The sequence below is a fragment of the Grampus griseus genome (assembly GCF_964374135.1).
Source record: "Grampus griseus genome assembly, chromosome: 17".
In the NCBI taxonomy this organism is placed as follows: Eukaryota; Metazoa; Chordata; class Mammalia; order Artiodactyla; family Delphinidae; genus Grampus; species Grampus griseus.
In genome coordinates, this window is record NC_139011.1 from 8,169,246 (window position 1) to 8,191,639 (window position 22,394).

At 52.4% G+C, this 22,394-nt stretch overlaps 1 protein-coding gene across 2 annotated transcripts in view; it reads right to left on the reverse strand.

The window, feature by feature from the left end:
* CCN4 (cellular communication network factor 4) overlaps positions 1–10,470 on the reverse strand; it is a gene marked incomplete at its 5' end in the record, with an annotated part of 29,346 nt that extends 18,876 nt beyond the window's left edge. Inside the window, 2 exons of one of the 2 annotated variants that reach the window (XM_082674428.1) lie at positions 10,240–10,285; positions 10,400–10,470. In XM_082674428.1, the coding sequence (XP_082530554.1) occupies positions 10,240–10,285; positions 10,400–10,470 (117 nt within the window). Of the gene's footprint in view, positions 1–10,218; positions 10,291–10,399 lie in introns of those variants that run through there. The other variant, XM_082674429.1, reaches the window with a different exon arrangement.
* Between the last annotated feature and the right edge of the window lie 11,924 nt (positions 10,471–22,394).

Below are 22,394 nucleotides of genomic sequence, written 5' to 3' on the forward strand. Positions count from 1 at the left end.
GGCTTGCCCACGTTTGGGCGGCCACCCCCAGATGCTCCACCAGGGGGCAGGGTTGAGACAGGAATTGCCTGAGCCAGCCTCAGCTGGGCCCTGGGGGTTTTAGGAAAGGGCTGCCTTGTCTGGAAGCAGTTTCTGTTTGCTCCTTCCCTGAAAAGAGGCCTCGGTGGGCAGTGGGAGAATGTGGACACAGACCTGGGTCCAGAGCTGGGGATGCCCTGTGGTCAGCCCTCTCCGACCGTTTGCTCTCACTTTTCTGGTGTAACTAACAGGCGGCCACCATGTGACCTGGTGGACACGTTTTCTGAGCATCTCCTCCTCCGAGGATACCCCTAGGAGTCTGTACCCAGGGCTTGGTAGGAATGCCCTGCAGGTGGGGACACCGTCTTGGAAAACTCTTAGCTCAAACCCCACCAAGGCACCTGGCCTGAGTGTTTGGAGGACCCAGCACTGCCCAGAGCCTTCCATGCTCACTCCGGTTCCGATGGCAGGATCTCTAGGGACGTGAGGCCCAGCGCTGGCCAGGCTGCACGTCTTGGGAGGTGGAAGGTTTGTAGAGCTTTTCTGCTAATTAGTTTTGCAAACATGCAGCCTTATGAGCGTCTGTTTGGAAAAGTCGACTTTATATGGAGAAGGTAGAAAGGGCAGGAAGCCAGATTTCTTTCCAAATAACGAGCCCTCATGAATTTGTTCATTCATCAACTGAATATAAAGCATCTACAAAGTTCCCCGTATAAAGTCTCAGGGAGCACCCAGCCTCCCCAGGAGACAGGAGTATGAAAAAGGCAATTGCATTATAGAGCAAGGATCAGAAACCAGCCCCCAGGGACATCCCGCCCACAGCATTTTTTGTAACAGACTAGAACGGTTTCTTCACTTTTAAAAGGCTGTAAAAAAAACAAAAAAGAAGATTCCATGGAAAGCCTATAGTCCACAAAGCTTAGAATATTTACTCTCTGGTCTTTTTTTAGTAAATGATGGCTAACTTCTGTTATAGAGTGACAGCGCTATTAATAAGAGCTAACCCTGACGGAGTGCATAGCCAGTGGTGGGCGTTTCTACCAGGGTTACGTATAATCAGACTTAAAATGTGTTCATTCTTTTTTGGGGGCGTGTTCAAATATTCACACTGTTGGGAGAATAATATAATGAATCTCACATACCTATTCCCACTTCAATAATTATCAACCAACCTCTGTCCATCTCCTCTCCTCCATTTCTCCCGCCTACACACATGCTTTTTCATTCTTGAGGATTTCAAAGCAAATCTCAGACATCATGTGATTGTACCTGAAATTCTGCAGAGAGTGTCTCTGAAGTATGGAGAATTACAAACAAACAAACAATTTTCACACCAATTAACTTAGTCTGGTTACAATTTTGTAATCTTCCCTATAGCAAATACTTAGTCCGTATTCAGACTTCACTGATTATCTCAAAGCTTTAAAAAAAAAATCAGATGGTTTCTATGAATCAAGATCAAAATGAGGTCTACATTGTCTGCGTTTTGCCTTTTATGCCTCTTTTATTGGTCTCCACGCTAAGTCATCTAGTCGTTGTGAGAACCCTAAGAGGCAGGCTGCTTTTATAACCATCTCCCCCAGTTTACAGATAAGTAAACTGAGCCACAGAAAGGTCAGATCATTTGCCCAAGACCGTTCACAAGTGGCAGAGTTGGGATCTGAACCAGTATCAGTCTCTTAAGGCATCACACCCAAGGGCCACACGGCGGGGTGTCTCAGCAGAGTCTAGGGGCTATGAGAGCAAGGTGAGAAGGGAAGGGATGGGGCCGTGGAAGCAGAGAGGGCTTCCTGGAGGAGGAGCCATTTGGTCTGCATCTTAAAAGGATGAGTGAGAATTGACCAGAATGGCAAAGAGAACATCCAAGCTGAGGAACGGCATGAGCAGGGGTGTGCGGGTGCTGCAAAGTGGCATGGAGCAGGAATGACCAGTGGTCACCATTGCTGGGGCTTAGGGCTCAAGGACACGGGGAAGGCAAGCAGGCCTCATGGCCAGAGGACCTAAGGGCCATGCCTGGGACGTGTGCGCCTGCTGGGGGGAAAACGGGGATCTCTCCTGAGTCAGCCAACCCATTGTGCCAGGCAATGACCAGAACACCCCTGTAAGGGCAGTGCTGCGGGTCCCCATTTGACAGATGGGAAAACTGAGGCCCACGGAGGTTAGAGACACAGCAAGACAATTATACACTCTGTTCTGACTCTGGGTCTCGTATTCCCCCAGCAACCTCTAAGAGACCCTGTTCTTGCCTGATTTCCAGTTCATTCAACTCACGAAAAGGAGCAGAGAGCCTTCCACATCCCAGGCTTGGCTGTGGTGGTGGCCATGGCTGACCAGGGAGGGGACCAGCCCTGGAGCAAGAGCCAGTACAGACACAGGGGGAAGAAACTGCCCTCTGAGCTTAAGCCTGTTCTGCATACAAGGGAAGAGCTAGCAGCCGTCCAGTAGGACAGAGGGAACGGTCTTCAGCCCCTACGGGTGGACCTGTAGGTGGGAGGCCCTGGGCTGCAGCCCTGATGCTGAGACTGTGGCCTTGGACGAGTTGCTTGCCCCCCTGACAGGGCAGGGGCAAGTGGGCTGAGGCAATCCCTCTGGCGCTGTCTGACTCTGACCATCAGCTCACTGAGCTGGGCCTCCGACAAGGCCTCCCCTCCATCCACCGCCTGGACCCAGACCGCCCCCCCTTCCCTCCTCCTGGATGGGGCCCTGTCTCGGGTGGGGAGGGCAGAACGTGGACAAGAGGCTGGGGCACTGGACACCCTGGGAAGGGGTCCTGCCAGCCCTGTGTGGGGAGCTTGGGTGTGTTCTTGAAGCGTGGATCGCAGGGAGGTCATCAAAATATGTGCCTCAGTGTCCAAGCCTGTAAAGTGGGGGTGATACTCAGTGAGACTCAGTGAGCTCCGTGTGGTCCTCAGCCCCCAGCGAGGTCCCAGCAAGGGTTGATGCTTTTGATCCTTTAAGAGCTGAAGTTTGCAGTTGTCAGGACGTGGCTACTTGGGGTATAGGGCCAGAGACAGCTGGAGTGAGTGTGTGTGTGTATGGGGGGCAGATCTGAACACCCAGGGCAGCAGTAGGGAGGACAGGTAGACGGCAGCAGTCCCCAGTCCACATAGCACCCACCCACCAGCTTCTGCTGTCCAGGAGCTCTCAGAAAAGCCTAGAAGACAGCACCCCAACCCCAGAGCACCCTGATCATCACTCTCTCATCGCGGCCCCCAAGCTCCTTCTCGACGCGCGCTCAGCATCCAACCTGCATTCTCTGCCTCTGTCTCTGGGGCTCTGTGAGTCGGGCTTTTAGGTCCCTTGTATGGAGGTGGGGGGCTGGCTCTCAGCCCCAGGCGCTATACCGCCATCTCCCCTCGGCCACCACTCCATCCTGCCGAGAGCACGGGCAGAGTGGGTTTCTCGTCTCCACTTTCAGATGAAGAAATCCAGGCTCAGAGATGAAACCAAAGCCTAGCCTAGAATGGGGTCTGCGACTCCTTGCTCTGTGCTCAGGAACCACGCCCGTGGCTATGGCTCGCTGATCAGTCCTCTTAGTGACCGGGTCCGAGCGGGGAGCTGGAGGCCCTGGGTAGGGAGAAAAGGGTGGATAGTGGCGCAGGTTTCTCACGGGGCAGATGGAGGCATTATTCACAGAGATGGGGGGCAGGTGGGACTAAGCTCTTAATGGTATTTACAAGGATGCTTCTCGAACGTGCGAGGCCTCAAGGATTGACTGTGGTCGAAAGTATCAAAACTCTGGAGTCCTGGATGGCGGCTCAACCAGCTCAGTAGGCCCAGGGGAGCCGCCACTGGTCTTTGCAGCAGCGTCCGGGCATCCTAAGGACCAGGCCTGACCGGGTACCACTGAGATGGCGGGACCCTTGGAGATGAAGCTGGTGGTATGCTTTCCAGTTTTATGAGACCAGGGGTACGCTCTGAGAGTTGAAATGGGAGACGTGGGAAAAAGGGAGAATATCTGGGGACACCTTGAAGGGAGGAAGCATATCTAGAGGACCATTCCAGAGCATGGGCTTTTGGGGTGTCAGGCCAACCATACTCTTAATGAAGAGGCAGCAGTATGCTTTCCCTTACAAGAATCATGGCACCCGAGCCCTGTGACTGGCCCACCTGATGAATGAGTTGTGGCCCCTAGGAGTTGCTCACGCCTCCAGCTGGAAGCAAGTTTGGGGTCAAGTCCAACCTCCTCATTTTCAAGATTAACAGATGAGCGCTATGAAGGCAAGTGGCTTGTCTGATGTCACGGTGATGACTAGCTCTCTCCGCAACGTTATTCTGCCCCAGGAGCAGGATGTGAGTCCCAGCTCTCTCAGAACATTCCTCCGCCCTTAGACCACTTCCTTCCTCCTGCCCCTTCCAGCCCTGGGCGGGCTCAGGGCACATGGCCCTTCTCTCCACTCTAAGACTCGACGCGGGATTATGCGAGGGGCAGGGGAGGACCCCTCCCTTCCTGTCCTTTGGGCCTGGGCGCTCTTTCCTCCGTCTTCCCCCTTATACCACCACCAAGGCCGAGCAGAGCCCAGGCCCATGCCCCAAGCCTGGACTTGCTTCCAGATGAGGGGGATGAGATGGGAAGATTTTATCACATCCCCTGGAATGCCCATTATCCACATTTGAGAGGCCCAGCTCCTCCTCTGATTCTGTCTCTCTTCCCCCCACTCCCCGCCCCCGCCATGATGGAAGGAAGAAGGGTAGGAGAGCTGGTAGATTATCAGGACGTCACGGCTGGAGGAGATACCAGAGTCTCTCTAATTCGATGGTTTTGGAAACCATGTGTGTGTAAGAATCTTCAAGGTGCCAGTTAATGTACAGGTGCCTGGGGGTGGGGGTGGGAGGTCTCCCCAGGAATTCAGGCTCAGGGCCCCAACGTTAGGTTTTTTCCTCTGCAAGCCCTCTAAGCTTCCCTGTCAGATTTTCAACACATTCGTCTGTGCTAGGGAAAAAATCTACCTCCAGCACGTGAGCCGTCCTTGTCGGTAGGGACTGAGTTAACCATCTATCGCCACATCTCTAGAAATAGGAAGGGGCTGGGCACATAGCCGCACTGTTAACATCCATGGAACAAGTGAGTGGATGGGCATGAAAATCACTGTCATTGTCAACCTGACTCAGGGTTGTAAGACACAAGTCTCCCCTTCAAGCATCATCATCACCACCATCACCATCACCACCATCATCGTCAACATTACCACCATCATCATCATCAGTATTTCTTTCTCCTACGTGATAATCCAGAAGCGTTCACTGACTCCCTCTACATGTTCTGGGAAGCTGGCCAGGATGTGGAAACCTCGAGATCTTCTGAAGACCAACTCAGCACTGAGCCCAGCACAGCCCACCAATTACTCTGCCCCCCCCTCTTGCCCAGCTGGTACTGAGCCTGGGGTCTTTACCCTTTATTCTTTAAGCCTCCCAAGAGGATTAGCACCCAAGAAGTGAGTACTAACATTATGCCATTTTACAGATGAAGAAACTGACTCAGAGAGGCTGGGTTACTTGTCTGAGGGTGCACAGCTTGCAAGGAGAGGAGCTCAGTATTTTCCCTTCCCCACCTATTACGACCGTTCTATGTACACTTGTGTCTTTCCAGGACAACACTGTCTAGTAAAACATAATGTGAGTTCTGAATGGAATTTTACATTTTCTAGCAGCCACACTAAAGCGTAAAGGTGAAATTTATTTTCATGATGTATTTTGTTTAGCCCAATATCTTGAAAGTATTATCATTTCAACATGGAGTCAACAGAAAAAAATTATCATGAGAATTTCACGGTCTTGTATTCACACTAAGTCTTTGAAATCCAGTGTGTATTTTAGCCTTTCGGCTCAGCTGGGACACAGCCACATCTCAGCTGCCCAGCGGCCTCATGTAACAAGTGGCTACTGGTTGGGCAGTGCTAGTCTGGACTATAATAAGCCTGCCTTGTAGGTGTGTGGTTTTCAAGGGAGCTGATGTACGCAGATGCCGCGGATACAGTGCCCAGGACACGGTGAGCGCTGGATCAGTGTTAGCCCTCATCGTCATCCGTGTTACTGGGACAGAGTGTGCTCCACGGGAGCTGCTGAATGAATGGACAGTGTGCTGAAGCCTCTCCCGCAGACGTCTGCAGTGTTATACGGTTCTCTTGTGGGTCTTCCTACCCGGCTTTACTTCCTGGGCTGTGGTTGGCATCCCTCCCAGCTCCTCCCACGATCCCACCCTGGACCACTGCTGGCTCACCTCCCTGCTCCCATATGTAACCTACAGTGTGTGGAGCAGCCCCTTCCCACCGCTCAGAGAGATGGCAAAGCTTCCTGGGAGGAATTCCAGGGTTTCTGTTTGTACAAAGACAGCCTCCTGGCGTTTGGCTGCTTTGCAGGCGTGGGGCAGGGGCCTTTCCTGAAGCCTGGGGAGGTGATGCCGCTGACAGCCTGGACGTACTGCCCAGCCCAAGGTCAGGATCGGGTCTCCCAAGGAGCACCGTTCCCGTGCCCATTCCAGACGGTGAGCCCTCACCAAGGGCCGTGCCCAGGTGCAAAATGCCAGTCCGAGCCGCGCTCTCGCCAGCATTCTGGACAAGCAGTGGGCGGGAGGGGCCCAGAGCTGGGAGCAGAGTGTCCAATCTGACGGAAGAGGCTCTGAGCAGGGAGCTGGTGGGTGTGGGGTTTGAAATGCTAGCTCAGATCCCAGCTATACACAGGAAGTGTAAAGAAGCCATGTCGCTTATGCTCCTGCAATCTTTTAAAAGGGGTGTGCCACTTACCCGGGGCCACGCGATTCTGTAGTTGGTCTGAGGGGCTGAAAGTGGGTTTGCATTTCACACTCAGCCCACGTATCCTCAAGCACACACACACACACACACACACACCATGGGGCTTTATACCTTCAGACAAGCCACAGTCACTTACACATGCATGCTTTTACCCCTGTGCACACCAACACACATTTCTGTGGGAGAAGGTATATGGGTCTCAGCTGTACACAGACAACCAGAGACCTAATGTGTGCCCCGGAATTTATCCGCACAGCGTTCATGTACCTGGTCATGTGCTTCTGAGAGGCTTCCCTCAAGCAGCCCTGTGTTCACTCCTCGGCAACGGGGAATTGACGGGGCTCAGTCGTCCGCCCCGATTAACAAGAGAGGACGGGAAGGTCCGAGTGGTTAGGGGACCTGCTGGAGCTGCCTCAGCCAGTGGCAGAGCTTGCACCCGGCCTCTCTTTCCTGGATGACATCACCCCTGCCTCCTCTCATTCCAACGTATGAGTGGCTGTCACCTGCCTCGCCAGCCTGTAAGCTCAGCAGGGTCACGGACTTTGTGCTTCTCATATTTGCACACGTACGTGGACCAGGGAGGCAAGAGGCTGTATTGTTGAGAGCTGACCTAGGTTCAAAGGTCAGCTCCACAGATTACTAGCTGTGTGACCTTGGGCAAATTACTTAACCTCTCTGAGCTTTAGTTTTTATCTCCAAAGGAAGATGATTACATCTGCTTAATAGTATTGCTATGAGAATTTAGGAGATGCTTAATAAATAATCATAAGTGTCCTGTGGATGAGCTGAGGAAGGTCTTACGTATATAAATATATAGGCTTTGGCACAGTGCTTGACAACCCCCCCCCAAATGTAGACCCTCTCTCTTAGCACAAGGGAGGTGCTCACTACATGTAGAACGAAGAAAAGAACAAAGAGATGGAAAAACAAGGTCTGTCTGTAGCTCACCTTTATCATATGTTACATTCCTGAGTACACTTGGCTACGTTTCTGAGCTCACTGCCCTGTCCCACTCCTGGATTTATCTCTTCCTGGGTTGGCCTCTTCCTCCTTCAATTACGGAACTTTTCGATAATGTTTTACTATCCGACAGGGCAAGTCCCCCCTCACAATTCGACTTCCTAGAAGTTTTCTTGGCAATTCTCATGAACCTTTTCTTCCATATGGACACATCTATCATCATTTTTTCCCATTAAAACCTCAGTGGGACCTTGAACGGACTCACATTCCCTTTATGTATGAGTTTGGGGAAGATGACCACAGATGGAACTTGGCTCTGAAGGAAAGTACAGGTTGACCTTTGTCTCCCAGCCCTCACGGGGGGGTTAAGGCTCTATCCGGAGAGCTCCTGAATCTGATAACAGTGTTGTAGGGGGGAAGTATGGGTCCCCACAGAAGGTCCCTGGACAGCGGCACAAAAGAGAGGTAACTTGTCTCCTCCCAGAAACCTTCCCTGCATCCTGCTGCCTGGGTCTGTCTGGACTCCCAGCTCCTGTGCTGTGCGTCCCCTCCGCTGAGCCTGAGGGCCTGTACCCCCTCTTCCCTAGTGCAGATTGCTCTGAGGAGGTACCTGGGGTTCCCGTGTACTTGGACCCCCCACATACTTCTCTCCTTCTCCTCACTCAGACCTCACTACCCTACCCCTCTCACCTCTTCACCATCCACCCCCTGTCCTCCCAGACATTGCAACCCTGAAATAAAGGCTGATGTGGCGTCTTCTGGGTGCTCCAGTTTTCAGGAAAGCTATGGAAGAGAGAGTGGGATTTGGCAGGAAACGATCTGAGTTTGAGCCCTCCCACTTATTAATTGTGAGACCCTGGGCAAGTCCCTGATTCGCCCTGTCTCCATTTCTTTCATTTGTAAAATGGAATTAATATCCTTTTTTAAAAAACTTTTTATTTTATATTGGAGCATACTTGATTAACAATGTTGTGTCAGTTTCAGGTGTACAGCAAAGTGATTCGGTTATACGTATAATGTATCTATTCTTTTTCAAATCCTTTTCCCAGTTACCTTGTTACAGAATATTGAGCAGAGTTCCCTGTGCTATACAGTAGGTCCTTGTTGGTCGTCCATTTTAAATACAGCAGTGTGCACATGTCAACCCCAAACTCCAAACTCCCTAAAAGTTCCCTGACCAGGGATGGAACCCATGCCCCCTGAATTGGGAGGGCAGAGTCTTAACCAATGGACGGCCAGGGAAGTCCCTTCTTCTTATTTTTTTTTTTTTTGGTAGGATGGTTCAGCACCAACTTCATTCAGAAGCCGCACAAGTTATGGAGGATTTAACAGCAAGTCACCCAGACGCCCTCCCTGATCTCATCAATGCACACGACCGTGCTTGGAGGAATATCCGTCACCCAGCGCCTATGAGCAACTGGCCTGTGGTCAGCCGTCAGCTCTCAGCCTCAGATCTAGTTGATTCAGAACCAGCGTCTTTGAGCCCACGGGCAAGTAGCTTACCCCCAAGCCTCAGCTTCCTCATCTAGGAATGGGGCACATCAGTCCCCAAGAAAGCCGTCCATGGGTAATAAACTCCCTCTTGCCATCCTCCCTCGTTCTCTTGGCCTTACTACTGGCAGCAGGCCCTGGCCCGGGCTGTGGGATCTTGGATTCAGAAGCTCTTCACAGCTGCCCACCTCCTGCCCGCCCCGTGCCTGCTCCAAGCCTCGAGCCAGCCGCCTGGCTCTGTGCTGCCACGTGTCTTACTCCCTGGCTTCTCGGAGGTGCAGACCTTCCTCCCTTCCCCTCCGTGTGCCTTGGGATGGAGGTGGGAGAGAGAGAACCCTTAGGGTTCCCCTGAAACAGCGGGCTTCCTCTGCAGACCCGAATGTACATGCTTCATAAACTGTAGAGGGCTGTACAAGCCCAAGGCGGCCGCATTTGGGTTAGAGAATCAGCACAAGCACTGTTTGTGCAAGTTAGTGCTTTTGTTGAGAGCTGATATTATCCCTTCCAACTTTTCTTGGCCTTTACTAACTCCCCCACCCCCCACCCCCTGCCTTGTAGCATCTCCGACACTTGGAAACTCATTTTCCAAACTCAAAGACTAGAAGTCTAACAATAGTTTTCCTTACTTTATGCTGCTCAGAGAGGGTGAGTGACTAGCCCAAGGTCACACAGCCAGTCTGGGCATTCCTACGTCTGGAGTCCAGGCTCCCTGACTCTGTTCCTTCGAGTGTCCCTTTCTGCTGCATTTCAGGTGGGAATAAAAGGCGTGGAAGTCCTGTTCGTTTTGTTTCCCCAGGTGCTGGCTCTGCTCCTCCCCTTGCCGGGATCAGCTGTCCCCAGCAGCCCTACTCCTCACCCTGGGCCTCGCCCTTGCTCCTCAGTGGACACCTCCCTGCCCCCTAACATTCCAGTCCTTCTCATCCTGCCCACCCATGCAGCAGGACCAGTGGAGATGGGAGCTGGGACCCCTCTCCGTGCCCCTCCGGGCAGGACTCACCATGGCCGGGGTGCTGCCCACTGCTCCTACTGCTGTCACTGCCACCAGCGCCCACGGCAGGAACCACCTCATGCCTGGAGGTCAGTGGCCAAGGCATCTACGGAGCAGCCCAGAGGATCCGGCCACCTCTCGGGGGAGCTGGGCCGAGACTGACCTGGCCCATCAGGAGTGCCAGATATGCCTCTTCCCGCAGCCCTGAGGGGGTTTTATTAAAGCAAGATCTGACGTCAGGGTTAAGGACAAGCCCTGCATTTTCCTCTGAAAAAACTTTTCCTGCCTCTCGCTCTCTCTCTTTTTTTTTTTTCTTTCTTCCCTCTGTCCCCACCTCCAGCCCAAGCTTGGCCAGCCTCCCCGGCTCTGACAGCTCTTAAAGGGAAAGTTACAGGGCTATGATTTCACATCAGGGCGGTAAATTCTCACAGAAGGAGCTGGGGTCATCCTGCCTAGGCGTTTCTCAAAGGTGGGGCGGGGGAGACGGTGGGAGGGTACCAGGCGGAGGTGGAGATACAGTTACAGGGACCAGCGCTGGCACGGGCTTTGAAAGCGCTCCCAGTGGAGAAAATCAACTCCCTTCCATTCCCTCCCGGCTGCTCCTACTTCTGGTTTGCATTTGTCATCTTTCGCTCCTCTCTCCCTGGCTGCAAGCAAAGGAGGGTGGCTTTAGTCCACTGATCATGAAATGGTATGAATTCACAAATGAGCTCAGGGCTGGGGCCCTGGTTACCATCATCACCTCCTCTACAAATTAAAGCTCTGGTTTCCAATTTACAGGCGTTCCCGCCCCTGCTTTTAGCCTGAAGCCCTTGGGTACTGGAGCTGTCTCCCCATGTCTGGGCGCCTGTTACCCCTGGTGGGTTGGGGTGCCTGGCCTTCACCCCTTGCTGGACACTTGCCACACTGGTGAGGGGTCTCCTTTTGAACCTGGTTTGCCCTCGTCCAGCCCCCTCATCCCCACGTGGACCTCAGCCACAGCCTCCTGACTGGTTCATTACCGTCCACACTTCTTAGAGCCACCAGAACAATCCTTGGCAAATGGAACCAAGGTGATGGCGGTCTCCTGGCTCCAGCCTCCCAAAGCCTGCCCATTGACTTAGCATGGCATTCCCAGCCCTTGCGTGGCCTCCAGGCCAGCAGCCTCCCTCATCTCTTCTGCTTCCATTCTCCCTCCCCTGCACTACGCTCGGCCTCGGTGGACTCCTTGCTGTTCCCCTCACACCCCAGCAAATTCTCATCTCTGGACCTCAGTGGGAACTCTCTTCCCTGTGGTTTTCATAACAATTACGCCATCTCTTCCCTTTTACTGTAACATATACAAGCAGATGCTGAACCATGTGTGGCTGCTCGGAGGTGGTAGCAGACTTGTGCCTGTGGAGGGAGATTATGACCATAGACACGACCCCCATAAGAGGTGACTCTGATGGTCTCTCCATTCATTGACTTAGGGGTGGGCCTCTCACCCAATTCTGGCCAATGAGACAGAAAGAGGACTCTGCTGGGGGCTCCTAGAAAGGACTCCATTCCTCAGGAGGAGAATAAACTTCTCTATGCATTCTCTTTCTTCCTTGAGTTCAAAGTTGATGGCTGGAGCTGCAGCAGTCATCTTGTGCATATAAGGCACAAGCTGGAGGATGAAAAGCCAACATGCTGAGAATGGTAGAGCAGAAGGAGGGAAAGAACCTGGGTCCTTGGAACTTAAGGTGTTACTGAATTAAACCTGGACCTTCAGACTTCCCACTGCATGAATTAATTTGATGACTTATTGCTTAAGCCATAGATTAAGAGTAACTTGCTCCTATAATCCTAATGAATATACGGGATTTGTAGAAATCATGTATGTAAAGTGGCAGTGGGGTATCTGTCACAGAGCAACTGCCCAGTAAACATCAGTCCTCATTTTCTTCTCATGAACTCACTTGATGCTCTTAAAACAAATTCCATGAGGCAAGCACTGCGGAAAAGTGTCATTAAAGGAATCACCCAAAGTGTTAGGTGCTAATCCAGGTTCAGTGACCCTTTGATGAGCACCAGGTATGTAGAGGCCCTGTACTAAGAGATAGCTCATGACCACAAGGTGGACGGTATTACTGCCCCATGTTATGGGGGAGGGGAAGCGGGAACTCAGAGATGCCAGGTGATGTCAGGACATGTACTAAAGTAGGGGCAGGAGGGGGGCTGGAACCAAAGTCTTTGAACCCTGACAGCGACTGAGCCCTTCCAAGCCGGCTTCACCCGCTAAAGTCCCTAATGTTCTGTAATAAGAGTAAAGCTGAGCCCAGAGAATGCCAGGATCGCTTTTAGGAAGTCTGATTGCAAGACGCACTTGCAACAGATCCCCCAAATCACGATCGAAATGCTGGCCCCTTGTGCCTGCCGGTGAACCTCAGATGGCTCAGCTGCCATTCTTCATTGCCAAGGAAACCTGCAGCAGGCTGACACAGTGAGCCAGGCAGGGCAGTGGGTTAGGAGGGAGAGCGCCTGGGGCGCCACCGCAGCCCTGCTGCTCACCTGTGGGCCTTGGACAACCAGCAGTCTCTCTGTGCTCAGTTTTTTCTTTTTTTTTGCGGTACGCGGGCCTCTCACTGTTGTGGCCTCTCCCGTTGCGGAGCACAGGCTCCGGACGCGCAGGCTCAGAGGCCATGGCTCACGGGCCCAGCCGCTCCGCGGCATGTGGGATCTTCCCGGACCGGGGCACGAACCCGCGTCCCCTGCATCGGCAGGCGGACTCTCAACCACTGCGCCACCAGGGAAGCCGTCTCTGTGTTCAGTTTTGTTTGCTTGAAGAAACAGGAGCATATTAGTGCCTACCCTGTGTGATTGTCGGGAGGCCCCCTAAGCAGACAATTTGGCGTGTCCCAGCATTTGCGAGTGGAGGAGCCAGGATGGGTCGCAGCCCAGGCTGGTCTGATTGGGTGGCCTTGTGCCCATCCTACGTCAGGGCTTAGGCGTCTTGGCAGACCTCGTGTTGCAGCCTGGGTGTGTGTCTGGGGTCGGCCTTGGTGAGTGTGGGCCCAGGACCTGGCACTTCCTGCTCACGAGCTGGACAATCTCTAAGTGACTGGCTGGTGGTGACCGGAACAGTAGCTGCATTTATAGAGCATCTATTGCGCCCCTGGAGACACTTGCCATTTCACTGAATCCTCATCTCATCTCATGCCCATTCTACAGATGAGGAAACTGAGGCATGGAGAGATGAAATAAATTTCCCCAGCCATTTGGCTCACACACGGCAAAACTGTCATCGGGACTTAGACCTGTATGACTCCCAAACAATTTTTTTTCCAAGTAGACAAATCTGTCTCATGAGTGGAACCAATAAGGGAATAAATGCAGGAATGAATGAATACAGTAGCTGGACAGACGGATGGGCGGATGGACAAATGACTGAATGTGTGAGTAGATGATGCCACTGTTAGGAATATTCCATTTCCCAGGCCTCCCCAGGATGGGCTTCTCATTCTTAGTTTTCCGTATCCGTGTGCCCCTTCTCTGACCACTCTGCCTAACTCTTCAGCTCCATCAGCCACTGGCTTCCTTCACCGCCCTGGCCCAAGCGCCACTGCTTGTTTGTTCAGCTATTGACTGTCTCCCTCCTGGGCTATGAGATCCACGGGCAAAGCCAGGCCTACACCTGTCTGCCTCTCTAGGCTGAAGCCCAGCAACACGGAGAACCCGGCACAGCACGTGTTAGAGGCAGACTTCAAGGGAAGGGCCAGATGAATGAAGGAAGCAGACGAATGACGTGGTGATGGGAGGGATGGCTTGAGGAAGGAGGGAAGGAAAGAAGGAGGGAGGGAGGAAATAAAAGGAAGGAAGGCAGAAAAGGAGGAAGGCGGGCAGGCCTAGAGGAAGAGACCAGCCAAACCACGTGTCTCTGCTTCTCAAAGTGCCTGGAAGACTGCGTAGCACATAGTAGGTCTTCAGAGTCCGTTTGTGGAAAGAGGAAGCTCAGGAGCACAGGAAAGACGGGGCTGAGCTGTGTCTAGTTGACAGCAGGAATGTGTGGGGGGCTGGGTGACAGACTACATCACCCAGGCGTGGGGCCCAGGGCCAAGGCACAGGGTTATTTATCTCCTTGTCTGTAATTCATTTCTATCTGCGCTGCAGAGGGTTCACGGTGCGCTGCCTAGGCCACACAGGGCCCCTCTGAGTGCAGCACTTGGTGCTCCCCTCATCCCCTTTTCCCACAACTCTCCCCACACTCGACAGCAGGATTCACATCCCTGAGCAATGTGCACGTATGTGGCCACATAAAGTATGGAATGGTTGTCAATTTAATAATCGCGTGTAAAGCGCTAATGATGTGCTAAGCTCTGCTCTGAGAATCTCTCAGGTCGCTGCTCATTTCATCCCCTCTTTACATTTGGGGAAATTGAGGCACAAGGAGCTAAAGGACCGTGCAGGAGGTGACACAGCAGGCACGCAGCAGAGAGCAGACTCATGGCAGAGAGTGGACACGTGTGAGCTTGTACTCTAGGTAAATGGCGGGATGCTCCAGCCCCGTCATTTCTCCTTTTCCCCCGTCTGTTCCAGTTTTCCGACCTCTCTGGCTACCTCTTTCCAGTGTGTGACTTCTGACCGTCGCCCTGGTTTCCCCAGTGTGCGAACTTTGGGTCCTGTTTCATCCCATCCCCCTAGTGAGGGGCCCTCCTGTGACCTCCGACTCCCCACCTGCCAGGCCTGCTGGAGAGTTTCTCTGGGATTTAGGCCTCACCCTTAGCTGTTCCCGTTGTTGATGCCGTTCCCACGTGGCATCAAGCCCATGGTTCAGGGCTGCCTGCACAAGCCTGGGTCAGTCTCCTGCCCCCTGCCACTCTCCTGCAGTGTGACCTTGGGGAAGTCACATAATCTCTCTGTGTACTGGCTTCCTCATCCCTAAAACAGGGATGAGAGAGGTATTGATCACTCTGAATTGCTCCTGGCACAGAGTAAGTGCTGTGGGAGGATGTATTAGACACGCTTAGCTCATAGTAGATGCTCAATAAAGCTCCTGGTCCGTGATGAATATTCTTCTTTGGACTCTGGGCCGGGAGTGCTTCAAGGGCAGGGTCTGGACAAGGGTGTCAAGGTCTGGGCCCTGCAACCTGACTGACACACAGCAGGCACTCGGGACGTATGTGGCGGGGAGGACAGAGGCTGGGGTGGGGACAGTGTCAGGGCTCTGGCCTCATTCCCCGAGGAGGCCACGGCTCCACTTCCGCCTCTCCCGGCCGAGGGTCCCCGCGTCCAGCTGTTCGTAAGCTCTCCTTCAGTCTGAGCCCAACCTCTCAGCGGTTTCTCTAACAGACCTCCCAGAGCAGCTGTAAATAAATTCCAAAGAGCGGCTGGTGGAGAGGGTTTAAGAACAGAGGCCTGTTGAAAGCATTGCGACGCCAAACAATAAGGCCTCCTTGACCAGAGCCAGATGGACAGAGAATTCCAGAGACGCTCGGGACCAGGCATCCAGAGGCCCCGGATCTGCTCACATCCTATTTGTTTGTCATTTATTTGTCCCACGAATGTGCACGGAGCCCACACAGTATGGCGGCACGATGCCAGCTCCCGGGGCTACTCAGATGCACGCCCCACACCCCGGCCGGGGCAGCAGAGGCCACTTCCGCTGAACCAACATGGCTGCTTCAGAAAGCAGAGGATTTGGGCCTGGTCTGCTCTGCCCTCCACCTCCCTGTGATGCTGGCGCGGTGGCACAGGTGGGGCTCTACCTCTCCTCCTGGGGCCTAAGCGAGAATGGAGGCACTGATAAAGGGTGGCCCTGGGATCCAGGTCTGCTCGGAGGTCAAGGTCAAGGTAACTGTCCCTCCTGCCCCAGCCTAAACAGCTAGGGCGGCTCTGGGAGGGTCACTGGGCGGCCCCTGGCCGGCTCCACAGCTGCTACTCATTTCTTGAGCCGCGACTGACTTGGGCAGAAGCTCACCTCTAGCGCCAGCCTTGGCTACAAGTAGGGGCCCCCAGGGAAGGTGGAAGAGAAGAGCAAGGGCTTTGGGGTTAGGGGGGCCGGCGGCAAACTCTCGCTTTGTTATGTACAAGCTGGGAGATCCTGGGGAAGCCACTTCACCTCTCTGAGCCTCAGTTTTCCTATCAGTAAAATGGGGGTGATGATAATGGCTACCTCCCAGGGTTGTGATGGAGATGAAGTTAGTGCTCAGCATGTGGTAGATGCCGACTATATGGTTGTTATTAATATTCCTCTTTGCTCTTCATCACAGACACTCTTCCAGTGTCCTCCGCCTGGGTCACCTTGATCCCTCCCCTCCAGCCATGAGTCTCCTGTCCTCAGCAGGGCTGAGGTTGGGACACAGCGTCCCCTGTTCTTCACCCCGCCTCCTTCAGTAAAATCTCCCAGTCCTCAGGGCGAGTGTTTCTGCTGGTCTCTTTAATGAAATTGACTGGGGGTGTGCGCAGGTGAGGAAAGAGAAATGAAACCGGTGAGACAGAGGCAGCAGTGCCGGCTGGTCTGACTCACTCCCTGCCGGCCCCTGACAACACCCTGGGAATTCTCCCCTAAAGGGGAGGCGGGGTCACCTCACTGAAGACCCCTTCAGAACCACATGTAAATGTGTCCTGAACTCTCCCACCCAGAGACCCCCTCCAGCCCCGGACCTGGGCTCCAGCTACAAGGATTCCCGGGCAAAAGCAAGGCGCTGCTGTGGGTGGTAGCAGGGACACAGGGTCACAGGACACCCTTGTCATCTCTACGCCCCCTGGGAGCTGGCCCTTTGCTAGGCATGCAGAGTCACTCAATAGACGTTAGTTACAAAAACAAAGCTCCCTCACCCTCTTAGAGATGGATAATGCCATCTATTGCATGGGATTTCTGTGAGCATTAAATCAAAGAAAGTGTCTCCGATCCCTGGGATAGGAGCTGACACAGGTTGCTTCTATGTGTTAGGTTCTCGCCCAAGCTCTCCCATTTTTTTTTTTTAAAGACTTTAGTTTTTAGAGCAGTTTTAGGGTTAAAACAAAATCGAGAGGAAGGCACAGAAATTTCCTATATACCCACGGACCCCACAAACGTATAGCCTCCCCCATTATAAAGCTCACTCACTAGAATGGTACGTTTCTTACCAAGGATGAACTGACATTCATGCATCATTATCACCCAGAGTCCACAGTTAGGTTCGCTCTTGGTGTTGTACATACAATGGTTTTAGACAAATATACAGTGACATATATCCACCATCCCAGTATCACACAGAGTAGTTTCACTGCCCGAAAAATCCTCTGAGCTCTGTCATTCATCCCCTTGCCTCCCTAGCCCCTGGAGACCCCTGGTCTTTTACTGTCTTTGTAGTTTTTCCTTTTCCACAATGTCATACAGTTGCAATCTTATAGCATGTAACCTTTTCAGATCGGCTTCTTTCACTTAGTAATATGCACTTGAGTTTCTTCCTTGTCTTTAATGACTTGATAGTTGATGTCTTTTCAGTGCTGAATAATATTCCATTGTCTGGATGCACTCGTCTATTTATCCATTCACCTACACTAGTCTATTTATCCATTCACCTTCCGAAGGACATCTCGGTTGCTTCTGAGCGCAGGCAATTATGAATAAAGCTGGAATACACATCCGTGGGCAGGTTTCTGTGTGGCTATAACTTTTCAACTCATCTGGGTATATACCAAGGAGCCCAACTGCTGGATCGTATGTAAGACTATGTGTAGTGTCGTAAGAAACCGTCAAAGTGTCTTCCGAAGTGTCTCTACCACTTTGCATCCCCACCACCAGCGCCTGAGAGTTCCTGTTGATACACATCCTCACCGGCATTTGCTGTTGTCAGTGTCCTGGATTTGGGCCATTCTAGTAGGTGTAGAGTAGCATCTCACTGTTGTTTTAATTCGTCACCTCAGAGCCACCGGACAGGCAGTCGCTAACGTCATCCCCATTTTACTCAGGCGGAAATTTGTGTTCACAGAAGTAAGTGATGACCCAAAGTCCCATGAGGGGTGGAGGTGGGGTTTGGACCCCGGGATGCTGGTGCCCTTGCCCAGGTTTATGACTCTCTGAGGGAGGAGGGGCTCTCAGGGCTCCAGGGCTCTTGAGTGCTCAGACGAGGAAGAGCATGGTCTGGGGTCCTGGGCAGGTTTGGTGGAAAAGCTACGTGCATGCTGGACTGTGCAGGTTGCACTGGGTTTGGCTCGGCAGCCGGCGGGAAGGAAGCTGGGTTCCAGGCTGGGAAGCAGAGAGCAGCCCTGCTGTGGAAAGGAGCATCATGTTACCCTTGTCCTTGGCTCTGAGGCTTTCCAAAGCACTCGGGGAAAGAACATTCAAGAAAAAGGTCCCATACCAGCCTGTGCCAGGAGACACCCCAGCATCTGAACCAGGCTGGGGGAGCCACTGTGTCTTCATTCTTGAGCCCCTGGGTGTCTGACCAGCCTCAGATGCAGCCCAGTGTTGACTGGGTGTTCTTGAAAGGAACTGTGCATGGGATTCACCTGGAAGCTTTTAAAATGTACACATTCCCAGGACTGCAACTGAGAGGTTGTGAGTCAGTGTGTCTGGAAAAGGCCGCAAATTTGCTTTTAAACAAACACTTCCTGGTTAGTCTGAAGAAGGCCTTCCTTGGAGCCTGACTTGAAAAACTGGTCAGAGTCATCAAGCCTGTGCCGTGATACAAACTGGCCTGGATCTGATCCCGGCTCCTGTCAGTGTTTCACCTTGGAGAAGCTGTGGACATTCTCTGAGCCTCTGATTTTTTATCTGTAAAATGGGGTAATAAGATACGTTCCATTGCGGGTATGAGGATGAAATGAAAAACTGTGTTAGTTTTCCAGTGCTGTTGTAACAGATGACCATAAACTTGGTACTTAAAACAACAGAAATGTATTCTCTCACAGCTCTGGAGGCCAGAAATCAGAAATCGAGGTGGCAGCCAGGCTGGACTTTCTTCCAATTCTGGGGGAGACTGTTCCTCAGCTCTTCCAGGCCCCGGGGGGCCCCATCGCTCCTTGGCTTGTGGCCGCATCGCTCTGGTTCCTGCTTGTCTTCACATGGCCTCTCCTCTCCTATTTGTGTGTCTGTCCACTGTGTGTCTCTTATAAGGGACACTTGTCATTAGATCTGGGGCCACCCAAATAATCCAGGCTGATCTCACCTTGAGATGTTTAACTTAACGGCATCTGTAAAGCCCCCTTTCCTAAATACGGTCACATTCACATAACATCTTATGGAAAAACCCAAACGAACTTTTTGGCCAACCCAGTATCTTTTGGGCAGTTACCATTCAACCCCCTATATTTGAAAACTTTCAGTACAAGGCCTGGGGCATCACAGGAGCTCAATAAATAGTATTCTCCTACTCCTGCCCTTTCTTGCTTCTCTGTTGGTAAATTCTGCTCTTTCTACCTTCAAATAAATGTACAACCTGACCACTTCTTCCCACTTCCACTGCCACCATTCAGGTCCTGTGACCTGGGCTCACCAGGGACAGTGTCAGCCCCGGGAGAGTCCTGAGAAGGTCTGGTAGCCACTGCAATGGCTGGGTATGCAGCCGAGGCTGGACCCGTAGGTGCAGCGCAGTGGCCGTGGTGGAACTCGGGGCCTCACCAGATACAGGGGTGGAGTCTGGCAGGCCCTCGGGGGTGTCGGGGCTTTGAGAATCAGCCCAGCTGCTCAATATTTCCTGAGGGTGTGGAGCAGATCAGCGTCCCTTCCGGGACTCAGTTCCCCATCCACGTGATGAAGAGGAGGCCTCCACTCTGCAGCCTTGAGGCCCTGGGCTCTGCATTTGAATGACATCTCTACTGTGTAGGCAGCTTTGGCGCAGAGGAAAGAGAGATTATCAAGGGCTCCAGCGGAAAATGGGGTTTTCTAGACATGAGGGACCAATGTCCTTAACCGTGTACCCAACACTGTCCCTGATGACCTCCAGCCTCATGTCCCACCATACACCCCTCACTTTCCTCCGCCCAGGCCAGACTGATGTCCCACAGGGCCAGTTTGCACCTGGTCTCTGCTCTTCCCACCGAGGCTTTCAGCAGCTTCTTTGCTGCAAACTCTTACTTGTCCTTCAAGCATCTGCTCAGGGTTTACGGCCCCCAGCAAGCTTCTGTGTCACTCTCGATTCAGAGGGGGAAAGGAATTGCCGTAAGCATAATGGGAATACAGAGTCCCTGCATTGCACAAAGGAATTTATGGAATTTATTCTGTATGGGAATTTCGGCATTAGTGCTCACACAAATGAGTATTGAACAGGGAGGAATGGGGAGAAGTGAGGTCAGGGAACAGTCCCCAATCAGTCCACCAGAGTTTGATTTTGACCCTGCTACCCGTCATGACCCCTGACCACTGGGTCTCCGGCAGTTACTGCTCTGAGACTCTGGTATCCCCACGGGACGCAGGGCGCACACTTGATGGGAACACCTCCCACTGTCAGTACCGCCCTGCAGGATACATTGCCGTCAGAGGCTTTCAAGGATGCTGGAGCCCCCTCCCCAGTGTGTATCCCAAAGGCTTGAAGAAGGACTGTCCACTGAACCTCCTGGGGAAACTAACTCGGGGGTGGGTGAGCACATTGAATTAAAAAACCCATTCCATTTTTTTTTTAATTAAAAAAAATTTTTTTAACATCTTTATTGGGGTATAATTGCTTTACAATGGTGTGTTAGTTTCTGCTTTAGAACAAAGTGAATCAGTTATACATATACACATGTTCCCATATCTCTTCCCTCTTGTGTCTCCCTCCCTCCCACCCATTCCAGTAATCCAGTCTCCCTAAGTCCAAGGAAATTCTGGCATTTCAACCTTGTTCTATTTTGACCACCTTTGAGCCAGTTTCAGTGAATTTACCAAACAGTTAAAACTGCTCACAGCTGCTTAAGCTGGCATGTTGAATCCAGACTCTCTGGTTAGTTAGATCATGTTAACAAATAAGACCTGATTCAGTATCATGTTCCTTGCACCCTGATTCGACATCCTTATGAATCACTTATACACAGATGACCTAAGTGCCTGTTCATATAAATTAGCAAAATTTTTTTTTTTTCTTTTTTCTTTTTTGTGGTACGCGGGCCTCTCACTGCCGTGGCCTCTCCCGTTGCGGAGCACATGCTCCAGAAACGCAGGCTCAGGGCCATGGCTCACGGGCCCAGCCGCTCCGCGGCATGTGGGATCTTCCCGGACCGGGGCAGGAACCCGCGTGCCCTGCATCGGCAGGCGGACTCCCAACCACTGCGCCCCCAGGGAAGCCCAATTACCAAAATTTTACAGGTGATACATCGCATCCCTTAGTGCTGCTGGAAGACGCATCTGGCTGAAAACCTAGGAGCAACGTGAGCTGGTGGAGGTAGACCTCGGGGAGGATTGACACTGCCCCACCGCAGCCCCCTCAGGACCCTTCTTCATAGGTTCTGCAGACAAGGGAAGATGAGCCTCTCAGACGGGGAGGAAGGGCCGTTTTCTACTTGAAAAGGAAGCTTATAGAATTAGGGACTTTGTGGTCCTTGGAATCTTCATTGGAATCTTCCCACATGCCCTCATTCTGATATCGATGGTCTCATTTTCCTAATTCCTCCTTCTTTGCAAGGCTGTGAATTCCATTTGCATTGTAATCCAACTGCCCCAGGATTTGGTGCCGGGTTTGGCACACACACACCCACCCACACACACACACACACACACACACACACACACACCCCTACTGGTTTGCATCCTTGTTCTAGGTAGAAAAACACTCTAGACACATGACATTCTGCTATATCCTCAGTTCTCCCAAGCTCTGGATGGGGAATGCAGGTGTCTGCCATGGGTGGTCCTGTCTGTCAACTGTTGGAGGCTTTTTGGGGCCAAGGGCTGGGAGTCACTGCCTCCTTAAAGCCACACCTACCCCCTCCCCTGCCTTCCTGGAGATGATCCGCTGAAGGTGAAGCTTGCATGGCCAAGCCCCCTTCCCTGCGTGAGCTGGGAAGCCACTCTGCAGAGCAATCTGGCACTGTTTAATAAGATCAATAAAATAAAACAGGCGTGTGTCCTATGGCCTGGCAGCCCCACTCTTGTGTATATGCCCCGAGACTTTTTCCAGGGACTATAAAGGGATACGTGGGAAGATGTTAATCTGGGTTTAGCTTGAGGTGATGAGAAGCTGGAGGGGGCCTTGTGTCCACGTGGGAAAACGGGGAAGTAAACCCGGTGGACAATGCAAACCACGCAGAAACAACGTACAGTTGTGCCCAGAGCAACAGGC